Source organism: Parasteatoda tepidariorum, chromosome X1 (genome assembly GCF_043381705.1).
Source record: "Parasteatoda tepidariorum isolate YZ-2023 chromosome X1, CAS_Ptep_4.0, whole genome shotgun sequence".
Classification (NCBI taxonomy): domain Eukaryota; kingdom Metazoa; phylum Arthropoda; class Arachnida; order Araneae; family Theridiidae; genus Parasteatoda; species Parasteatoda tepidariorum.
Window position 1 is genome coordinate 47,351,883 of NC_092214.1, and position 12,186 is coordinate 47,364,068.

A 12,186-nucleotide genomic window follows, 5' to 3' on the forward strand; every position below is an offset into this window, starting at 1 on the left:
TCGTAAAATGTTAAAAAAAAAAGTTTATTTTTGGAAAAGTTTACAATATGGTCATTGTCTCAAAGATCTAAGTGTAAGGAAAGTATTTCTCAGAAATATATTTTTATAGTGGAATGGAATTTTTCCTACCGTTGGAAAATAACTTGTATATCTCAAATTAAAAACTAAGATTTAAGGAAGAGTTATGAAGCAATAATATTATAAATATAACTCTCTTAAGAAATATTCTTTTTAAAAAAAAACTTACAATTTTATTTTTCAAAAGTTAAAAATTGTTTTCACGAGTTCAAAATAAGTGGTAAAAATTTTATGACTTCTAAAAAAATTTATAAAGAAAAGCTTTTACATCGGTAATGAAACAGGGAGTAAATTAAAAAAGGGGAAAAAATATGCATATATATTTTTATGTTATTACGTATCATACAATTGGAACTAATTATCGTTGTATCGACTCTCAGGTTTGAGATAACAAATTGAGAAAAATAAAATATTTATTTGCAAATAAAAAACATATATTGAATATAAAAGAAAATGAAACATTTCAAATTTTTTGTATCTAAACAGGATCAGTTTAATAAAAACATTTATCAATACCACTAAGGTGCAATTTCAGGTTTTGTGTTCATCTCCTGCAAAACAAAGAATACAACAGAAAATTAATTTATTATCCAGAATTGATTTAATTAATTGCAATAAAAAAGTTCAATTTCAGGAAAAATAAAAATGACAAAAATAAAATAAAACTATGTACTTTAAAGTACAATATACCTTATTACCACCACCGATATACCTTACAAAATTTCAAAAATTTAGTAACAAGTTTCTGTTAATACTGATAACCAAAATGAATAAACACTCTTTAGGAAACCTTAGACATGCTACTCCAAAATATGCTAAAGTTTTGAAGGATAAAATAGCGAACTTTTGTTCATTTTGAGGTAAAGAACTTTAAATTCTAATGATTACTGAAAACTATGTGATTGCAATACTTGTTGCTATAATTTAAAATTTTTTTTTTTTTTNTTTTTTTTTTTTTTTTTTTTTTTTTTTTTTTTTTTTTTTTTTTTGGTTAACTAAATTTCAGTGACGATGAATGAAATAGTAACAAAGGATATGCACCATAGATAAAATTAAATAAAATTCAAAATTTAAGATATGGTTAAATATTATTGTATTGAAAATAGTATTGTATTAATTTTCGTATTAACGAAATTCGTTTGATTTCTATTCGTATGGCCGGATATACTTGGTACCAGATATAACTTCTTACCACAAAATGTTCATGCTTCTAAAATAAAAAGTCGTATTGTAAAATAATAATAGTTACCTTTTTTGAATTTTCAATTAATTTTAAAAACTATGCGGTTCACTCTTACTAAAGAAAGTCTTATTTTTAAAAAAAAAACATTTCTATCACTGTATAGAATATTTACTTTAAAAGCACTTCCTTTATTTTCCTAAGAAATAATTTAACCGAAGTTTTAATTTTTAAGTCCATTTTAAGGTTGTTGAACTCAAGTCAAACTAAACTTAGTACATTCACATTTCTGGATTAATTCCCTTTTAGCGTGATGAACGTTTATCGATCTTTGACCATTATTTTTCCACAAAAGGTTTTTTTTTTATTTCTATTAAAACGCTTTTTTCACTGACAAAATATTTAATGGGAAATATTAAACTTTCATGAATAACAATAGCACACTGCAAAATAGAAAACAAAAACAATTCATTTATTTTTTTCACTTAGATGTTTTATTAATTCGGCAGTTCACGAACAATTTTGATTGAATATTGTAATTTTTTTTATATAATAGCGGTAAAGTAATATTTTTTTATTGCATTATTAGTTTGGGACTAAATGAAATATAAATTTGCATTTTTAAAAATTTCCTTAAGAAAATTGATTATATCATTAAATCAAAAACTATAAACGCAATAAAAAAAACTAAAGAACCGCAGAAAGCTGCATTTATACACAGTGATTAATAGGATTATTTTACCAAGATGTGACACCTGTCGAGAATACCGTTAAGTACAAAAGAATAAAATTTTGTTTAAATTTATAAGGCATGCGCAAAGCGATTATACAACTTTCAAAGTTACAATTTTCAATTTTTTCTCCGAAACATGAACCTTGCAATATAAAAAAAGCGGCACCAGGCAGATATGAAGAAAAAAGTACTTTATAGACTTTCGACGCTTCAACTCTGTGGTTCCTTGGGGTATTCATCCACTTTTCCTTCGAGGTTAATATCTTCCTTACCTGTACTATGCATGATTCTTTATCGCCTTACGAGATCATCGCCAACAAAACCAATTATTTTTATTTTTTGAAATGCCGGATGCTATTTAGGCAAAGTATGAAATAATCGTCCTGATGAGGTTATTATGTAAATGATGTGCATGTTACTGTGAATGACCAAAATCGGCGGCTGTTGACTTTCACCGGTGAATGTTGACAATCAAATTAGTCGCTTTGGTGAATGTCCGAAATATTTATTACATCCGATTTGATATTAATTTATTCGTGGATATAATTACATTTATTCGATATTTTAATACTTACTGACGATAGATTAGAACAAACATCAGTGTTTGGAGTATCGGGCAAATATATACCGGGCAATGGCACTTGACCATAAAAAAACATCAGTGTAGGATATACCTGGCAAATGTATAATGGGCAATGGCACTTAACCAGACCTAATATGACTAGACCTTTGGTAAATGTCCGAAATATATACTAGGTCTAGTGCCATTTTTGCTATAGCTTAAATATTTAAAAAAAATTAAACAAAGCGTTTGAATCAATTTTAAACTGATAACGAAATTATTGCTTTAAAATTAAAAAAATAATAATAAAAACTGCGCCTGTAAAGTATAATTGAAGTAGTTGCTTTATACAGCGCATGTGCGGAAAAAAATTTCAAAAAAAATTATCCAGGTGCATCTAAAAGTGGATGAATATCCCAAGACACTTTACTAAATATATCATTCTAATTTAAAGATTTTTTTTAACATAATAAATTTCGACGGGAAAAAGTGTTGCCATTTGAAAATTTTCAAACTGTCACTTTAACCATATTCGTAGAAGTTCAATAAATGTTGGCACACATCCTTTAATACATTTTCACAAAATTCAATTCCATTCTCCTGTGCAGCATGATTTCTTATGGATCATATGCTGGCAAAGATCAAGTAAAACGGAGTAAAGTAAAACGGAGTAAAGTAAAACGGATCAAAGTTGAAGAAAAGATAAAAAATATTGCTCTGAGAAATCACCATTTAAAATTTACGAAAGCTTTTATTATTAGATTTACACCATTAAACATTAATTTAAACTTATATTTTTAGAGCAATTATCTCTACAGTCAAAAGTAAGTAAAGCATAGATTTTTAAAAAAAATTGCAGTAAGAAAGTTCAGGGAGAAATTATTACCAAGTCTAAATTCCAACTTATAAGTTGTAAAGTTCTGAGGGTAATTTTTTTAAGTTCAATAATTAGTTTTAATTGTTATACAAAAATACTAATTAATGTTCAGTTAATAATAACTATTCCTCTAAAAAATGAGCAAAACTATGAAAACTTTCCCCCTCATAAATTTGATCTCCCCTAGTTGACCACACTGTGATCATTAATAAGAAATAGGTAAATTCTTCACAACATAAGCTCGCATTCATAAATTCCACTTCATAATTCTTTTGGCAAAATTTGCCTTTTTAATACTTACTTTCTGTAATTGGAGAGAACACATTAATCCAAGAAGAGGATTTCTTTCAATTCTGTCAATTTCAAAACAGGGATTTGGGCCGCGACCCTTCATTGATTCTCTCAGTAGCTTCGCGTCTTGATATAACAACTCATCGCTGGTATAGCCCGGTTCATGTAAATCAGTATCGAATCTGTCGACAAACAGGCTTTCAATGGACTGCTCAGACTCATTATCCTTAAATATTTTTTTATATTTTTCTTCATAGTAACCACCTTGGGGTCGAATCTGCAATATTTGGAATTTAAGGTTAGTTAAATATCAACTTTCAGCTTCGTGTGGATTAATTTCGTTAAATCGTGATTTTATTGTTATATGCTTAAGGACATCATGAATAAGTTTTTTTTTTATGATATGAATTTTTAGTTTTGATATTTAAATTATATTTTTTCTAATTTAAATGTAAAACAAGCCGGCGAGGCAACTATCAGAGAAAAAAAATAATAGAAAGTGGTCGCAAAAATAGTAATGTGACTAATGCAACAGGCATAGATTTGATTTCATTTTAATTTTACTATACCTAATCTTTTTTAATTCTAAGTATACTCACATAACTTTTATTTTTGAAAACGAAAAAAAAATAAATAAATAAAACGGGAAAATATAAAGGAAAAAGGGAAAAATTGTGGTCAAATGCTATTTTTTCTTTTCTGAATTGACATCGATAAACACCACAGCATTTCGAATCATGGGTTGCAAAAACTATTTCAATTGATGTTTGTCCTCTTGTCTTCGGATTGGTTTTCAAATCCTGCCTATGTATGTGTTTCAAGACGTCACAAAATACTTTTCCTTCGTCAGTATTCATATTTAGGGGAGGCCCCGCCCATTTAAGGAGTATCGCTTATATTTCTGTATAATATTGAGTAATAATCAATATTTTTGTATGTTTCTATTGTTTTATCATCTAATTAAATAATGCAAAAAGAATAAACCAAAAAAAGAATAGTTTACATTACAAAAATAGAAATTTAAAAAAACATTTTTTCAGCTCTTTTGAAAATGTGTCGGGTAGCCCCACCCAGTTACAAAAATTATGTTTTTTAACTGTTTTTCAGGTGTAAATGAAGATGACCTATGTATTGACAATAGATAAACCTCATTTATCATTTTTACCACAAAATTATTTTATTTATTACATATTTATATACTTTTAGTGAATTCTCTCATTTAATAACAATCATTTAATAACATCAATATTTGTTGTTAAAAATGCATATAACATTCAAATTTGAAGCAATAAAATAATAATCTTTGCAACCGTACATTTATCGACGAAATAAAATTGGGCTGTGATACCCGACATTCATGTGAGAGGGGCTACCCAAAATCCAATTTTTTTGTAAATTTGTAATTACTCGAACAATTTTTCACACATAAATTTCTTTCTTTGTGCAAATTAAACTACATACTTTGATGTTGTATGTATGGAAAAAATTATTTTTTTAGCATTAAAATGAAGTTTAATCGAAACATTCAACCAATTTTCCTTAATTTCATGACTACTGTATTCAACATATTTTCAAAACTATTGTTTACCATGCTACCAGCTGCATAAATGCTTGAAACTTTGAAAATAATCTTTTTTTAATATAACAATTAATGTCCAATGGCCCATTGACTTGAAAAAATATTCTATACATATGAAATTGACAATGGACGGGGGTAGCCGACACTTCCCTATATTAAACTCACCATCAAGATAGTAATTATAAGTTAATAATAAAAAGAATATAAAAATACTTTAAATTATTATTATGTAAATACATTAAAAATGCCTGCTGGTGAAAAAGAAATTCTAAAAAAATTAGCAAACAGCTGTGGCCATAGCAACGCATGCAATGACGACGCATGCGCACTGTTTACTATTACTCTTGAACACAGTTGAAAAGTGTGATGACGTCCAAATAAGGTGTGCACGCCATCAAACCCAAAACAACACCCATTTTGCCAATGGGTGAGGAAAAAAAACAGTGGTGATAGAATATGGTCCAAGCATGTGAACTCGCTAGCAAATAAATTGATAACGAAATAATTTGTTTACTATTTTCTTTTTTTATTTACCTTGAATCTTGCCTACTCGAAAAATAGAAAATTGAATTATGCTACATTTTTTTATCACAATAAGAATTAAGACATTTTAATGTAAATATTTATTATCAACAACAAAAAAAGAAAAAAAATTAGATTTTTGTTTTTTGTTTCTTAATCTAATATATCTAGTTCTTATTAATTTGAATAATATTTTTAGGGACTATAACATGAATAATTAAACCACTTGATTACTAGTTAACCATAAAAGCGCCAATTAAACAAATGGTGAAGTATCGAAACGTTCTTTTGCGAATATTCAGTGCTTTAGCTGGTACCATTTCATAAACTGCATTATATGGTATTCGAAACAAAAAATAAAGAATAAAATGCAAAAGTATGGAATTTCGTAATACATTAATAAGTGCCAATATTTTGATATTTGACAAGAAAGTAATGTTTCGAAATAATTAAAAAAAAGTTTTTCGATAACTTACTTGCATATCGAGCAGTCCTTTGATCATTCCACTAATAGCAAATGGAGAAAACAAAAATCGTTCATTATCTGGCATTGGATCTTGGGCATTTGTAAATGCTTGTAAGCATGCACATAACATAAACAAATATGACGAGAAACTGTAAATAAAACATGAATCATTATAATACATTTAACTCCAATAGACCTATGGAAGACATTAACTTAATCCTTTAATGAAGAATTTTCAATAAACATATTTTTCATGTTTTTTCCACTATTCAGTATTAATTTAGTGCAAAATAGGTGAAATATATATTAAATTTAACATTTTACTAATTTTGGTTTTTGACAATGTCCTTTTTTGTGTTAAAGGTAAAATTTCCCAAACATAGCTCACTTTCAAGCAATTTTTTTTTTAAATTTGCTCTTATTTGCAGTTATTTGGTTCTAAAAAAAACAATAATTAATCATTAAAATTTCTTTAATTTGCAAAATCAATTATTGATTAATTTTTGAATATGAATGCAAATAATTTAAACTTTTTTATTGAATTTTATATTTTACAACAAATATAATTCAGAAAATCTAACCAATTTTTTAGTAACTGTTAAACTTTTTATAATTAAAAATTCCAAAATATAGTTCTACTTGTAATTAGAGCATCAGAAAAAATATATGAAAAGAGCTGGTGTTCCATCTGCGCCAAAGTGTTAAGGACATCGTAAATAATGTTACTTTACTTTTGCGTTGTATAGACAAGTTGTTCACTTTTAACAACGTAAGGTGAGATTGCTTTGTGTTTGCTTGGTATGTTTACCTTCAAAAGACCTTAACTTCAAAAGTCTAACTTCCAAAGCATTAGCAAAGGTCAGCAAGATTTAAGTCTGGGAATCATGGAGGCCAAGCTGTAGGAAAATGACTGATGTCATACAGTAAGGGCTAATAATATGGGAGGATACTTTATAACAATGAAACAGTATTCCAAACTTGTCGAAGGATGTGATGAACGTGACATATTTTAAATGAAATGGAATAGTGTTGGAAAAACTGCTGTAAATGGTCTCTTGAAATTTTATAATTATTAAAAATGCTGACAATATAAAATTTTATCTCAATTTCTCTTGGTAATGAATATTTTCATTGCTGCAATAATTTTATTCCTATCGTACTTTTTCAATCATTTTGAACTTAAGGTATTAAGCTGAACCATTAATCAAGCAAGTATGCAAAACACTGACTACATTATAATTTGAAGAGATTTTGAATTTGAAGAGAGTATTTTTAAAAATATAGCGAATTGGAAACCATTCTAACTACCAGTATTCATAATTAAAGAAATAAAAATTGATATATTACATAATAGAAAATTAAGCATTGTAACACTAACTTCATAAAAATATTTTAAAAAATATTACATTTTCGGCTAAGATCCTTACTTTTTTATTTAAATATCTAGTTTCCAGAAATCAATTGAACAAGTGCTGCGGAATAGTTACTTTTATAACAGCAGCGAAAAGAATTTTAAAAAAAAATAACCGTAGGTTCTAAATATCTCATAATAGTTCAACAAATATATTTCAACAAATATAGTCCAGAAAAGATGTTATTATATTTACTTTGTTGATTTAAAAATATTTCTAACTAACAAAGTAAACATAATAATTAGCATGTTTTCCTTTCAAGTGACATTAAAACGTTAATTAAAGTTTATTAATCTTAAGAAAATAAGTTATTATTTTTACTTTCTGTCACTGCATATAAGGAAAACATAAACGCCCAAAGTCTTTTTGAAATATTGTTCAACAGAAAATAACCACGCCCAAAACGTGTGGGAGTTATCCCAAAGGATTTTATTAGGATTAGTACACGTTTTTGTTTCCAACAGTTTAAATGAAAGTTTTCTATTGGAAGTGCTTTCTGAAATAATTTACTTTCCAAACTTTAATTCAAGAATATTTAAATCAATACTATTATTAAGTTTAAGATCAAAAAAATATTTTATTAAAACTGAAATCCATTAAAAATTTGAACTTCTGTTCTAAGTATTAGTAAAATTTCAACAGAAGGTACAAAAACCCAATTTTAGAAATTAAAGCAATTTAGCAATATAACCCTTTGACTCAGAATTCTTAATAAACACGTTTTTCATTATTTTGTATTAATTAATGTCAAAATAAGGGGAAAATATTTTATTAGGATTTAAATAATTTATGATTTTTAAAGCAGTCTAAGGCCCCGGTGTCTTTTTTTGCGTTTAAAATAAATTTTCCAAACACGGCTCATTTCTAAAAACAATAATTTTTCAAATTTGCACTTATTTGCAGTTATTTATATCTAAAAGAAACGGTCATTCGTCATTGAAATTTCTTTAATTTACAAAAACAATTATTGATAAGTTTTTAAATATAAATGAAAAGAAAATTTCAAAATACATTTTCTTGAATTTTATGTTTTAGTACAAATATATAGTTCTGATAATCTAATAGATTTTTTTAGTAACTAGTACTGTTTTTTATAAATAAAAAATATCAAAATGTATTTTTGCTTGTAATTAGAGCGGAAGAAAAATATAAAAAAGACACCGGTGTCCCATCTACGTCAAAGAGTTAAAATGTCCTTCAATGACATAATAAAATATTATAGATTGGAAACAATCGCTTTTACTCTAAGGTGGAAGGAGTAAGACCACCCTGAGAATTCTCAAAGTCAACAAATGTCAGGAATTGACTGGCTTGGGACAGTATAAATTCACACTTTTTCCATAGGTGACTTTACATCAAACCTTGGTATTTCTTCCACGTAGGTACTTTACAAGTATGCAGAATCTTACTGCTTACACTTTATCTCTAAAAATACAATTAAAAAAGCTCTCTAAACTATGAAAATGTGGTTTAATATAACATTTCCTCAATTTCTTCAATTCTTTTTAATTTGAATATAATAGTGCATTTATTTCAATTTTCCGATTTGTATTATTCAAATTTCGGAAAAAGTGATTTTAAAAAGTATGATCCAGTGATTTCTAAAAAACAATCCGGCTTCAATCTGATCTTTCGTAATCGGTTGAACTATTACAATTTTTACAAACGACAACAGCTCTTAACTTTTTGCAAAGTCGCACTACTTTTTAGAACTTAACCGTCAAAATAAATTTTACATTTTTTGTAACTTTTGACGTCTAACGCATATTTTAACACACTTATCCAATTACCTAAGAGATTTTACAACATAGTACAAAAGTCTTCATAAAATGTTTGAAAACTGTAATAAAAAGCTACTTTGATAATTGGGGTTATTTAAAATAAGTAACAAAGATGATTTTTTTAACGGGGAACAACACTTTGATTTTAAAATATTTTCTAGTAGTATATCTAATTTTATGGATCGCATAGTAAATAAAATCATGAGTATTTATTTTTACATTATTCCCTATGTTTTGAAATTGATTCAAAATGGCTTATAAAATCAGTTGGGAAACGTACGCAGTGATCGATAGTGTAAAACAAAACGGTAACAAAACATTACTGAAATTCAAAGGCAAAAATTCTTCCGGTATCATTTATTACGTTGTGCAGTCATTTTGAAACTTGATGTTTCTACAATTATTTCAAATAAGTAAAAATCCCTGCTCCTTTTATGTACTATAAATACGCCTCAGTATTTAAAATTACTTAGAGGAATGCATTGTATGATTCAAAAACAATTTCAGTCTTTACAAATAAATTTTTTTTCTAAATATTTGTTTTTATTAGTAATATTGATTATTATTACATCAACTCGATTTATGCTTATAATTTGAAAATTCATTTTATGTTTGCTTCCAAAATCTAATGGCTGAGCCTTTCGGTTATTGTCTCGGTTATAGCCTTTTATTCTACCCTGATTAAGTCGAATGGAAAATTTTACCTATATAATAAATTTTATTAATTTACTTATTTAATTTTTGTGTTAAAAAAAAAACACAGTACCTTACAAAATACAAAAAGTAAAAGAAAAGAAAATACCACTTAACGATGGAATGCCTTTATTTGCAGAAATTAGAATTGTAAGGAACTATTTGCAATGCATCTTTTTTTTTTAATTTATATAAATAATGTTTAACACATAATAATACAAAAATAATCATATTACTTGAGATATGTGATAAAAACTTGTAGTATTACTTACACGCATGTTAAATTCATTTTTAAGATTTCTGAGTTACAACTTTAATTACACAACCAAAATTCTCAATGCTGAATTTTCATAAAAGAGTGTGTGCTGAATATGTAAGTTAAAAATTTACTTCTGTTCGTTATATGTTGAAAGTTCAATCGGTGAAAAATGAACGAGTTTTTGGGTTGAATGAAGAAAAGGACTGTTGATGATGATGTGGGGGGGATCTCTGCTACTCGCTTTTATCCCCCTTGCTGTAAGGTGTATTTTTGTGAGTTGAGTTGTTGATGCTGAAGATGAGGTGATGAGAGTGTACGCTGTTCTTGAAGAAGCGAAACAAGTTTACAGTAGAGATCAAAATTAAATATTTTCCAAAACACTTTTGGAGAGGAAGATTAGAAAAAATTAAAAACTAGCATTTGGTGGTTCCAATACTTTTGGAGAAACACGTTCATCAAAACAAAAAAATAAGAAAAACATACTCTTTTTCCCAGGCGCTCAGAGAGGCTTAAACTAAAACTTAAAAATTAGTAACTGCATTTAATTATGGATTTGAAAACTGGAGGCTAGAAACGCTTAGTTGAAATTAAAAAATCCACTAAATTTTTGAGAAGATTATCGTATTGGTTATAACTAAGAAGACGGTGAAGGGAGAGTGGAAAAACTCCGATTGAGGCGCGCAGTGTTTGTCTCTGATGCTCGAACTTTTTGCATTCAAAGAGGAGGTGGATAGCAGATTCTGGAAGTTGACAATGGTCGCACAAAGGGGAGTCTACGAGCCCTATTTTTGCATAAATTTCGTTAAGTTGGATTGTGTTGCTTCGGAGACGCGAGATTAAGATATCGTATTTTCGGTTTGGGAGTTGATTGAGGGAAGTTTTATTAACAGGGTGATCAAAGGGGAAACGCTTGTGGTATTTTGAATTAGTCCGGAGGTTACTGAGTTCGCGGTTTGAGTCTAAAACTGCTGAATATGACAAGTCTTCAGGTGAGATAAAAGAGATGGCTCGAGGGGCATTGGTGGCGTGTTTGGCCAGCTTATCAGCGGTTTCATTGGGGGGGATGCCAACGTGTGCTGGTGTCCAGGCGATCGTGATTGATTTCACTTTTGCACTTGCTGAAACTATCTTGTTTTGTAAGAGGAGGATGCTGTGAGGGGATTTATGGGTGGCTGAGATGAGGGCAGTGATTGCGGACTTACTGTCCGATAAAATAACGTAATCTAGATACTCGGTAGTGAATTTTGTGACTGCTAACCAAATCGCTAAAACTTCTCCGGTGAAAACTGAGTTAATAGGATGGATTTGAGAGATATAAGACATGTTGTTCCTTGAGTTAATAGCCGCAATACCTGTGTTCGTACTGGATTTTGAGGCATCGGTAGCCAGGATGACAAAGTCTTTCCAAAGGGTGTGGAGGGTTTCCTGATAGAGAGGGAGGATTTCGTTGGGATTTTTCGTAGTTTGAAAAGGAAGATCGTGTACAAAAAGACAGAGGTTCGGGAGATCTGTGAGGAAAACTGGAATGTGGAAGGGGATGATATTGAATTTACTTATGCCTTTTTGGCTGAAGATGTCCTGAAATTTGAGGAAAAGGTGGGGTTTCTTTTTAAGTCTAGTAAAATGGAATTTATGCAAAAGGCGATTTATTGGGGAGTGAGAGCCAAGGGAACAGTGACGGAGGTAGAATTTTTTAGCTGCTAAAACAAGTCTGTGTGAGATTGAGGTAGTGCCGGCTTCTCTGTGGAGGATA

General features: G+C 28.6%; 1 protein-coding gene across 1 annotated transcript; it reads right to left on the bottom strand.

The window, feature by feature from the left end:
• Positions 1 to 473: 473 nt before the first annotated feature.
• On the bottom strand, positions 474 to 10,650 carry LOC107453251 (uncharacterized). Its single transcript, XM_016070012.2, has 4 exons — positions 10,447 to 10,650; positions 6,299 to 6,437; positions 3,732 to 3,998; positions 474 to 629 (listed from the first exon to the last, which is right to left on the bottom strand). Exons 1-4 carry the CDS (start codon positions 10,461 to 10,463, stop codon positions 597 to 599), a joined length of 456 nt encoding a protein of 151 aa, XP_015925498.1. The 5' UTR covers positions 10,464 to 10,650; the 3' UTR covers positions 474 to 596.
• Between the last annotated feature and the right edge of the window lie 1,536 nt (positions 10,651 to 12,186).

Coding starts and splice junctions, on each gene's coding strand:
- LOC107453251 (XM_016070012.2), bottom strand. Junction 3,999..6,298: donor AAGGACTGCTCGATATGCAA/GTAAGTTATCGA, acceptor CAAATATTGCAG/ATTCGACCCCAAGGTGGTTA. Junction 630..3,731: donor GTTCTCTCCAATTACAGAAA/GTAAGTATTAAA, acceptor TTTGTTTTGCAG/GAGATGAACACAAAACCTGA.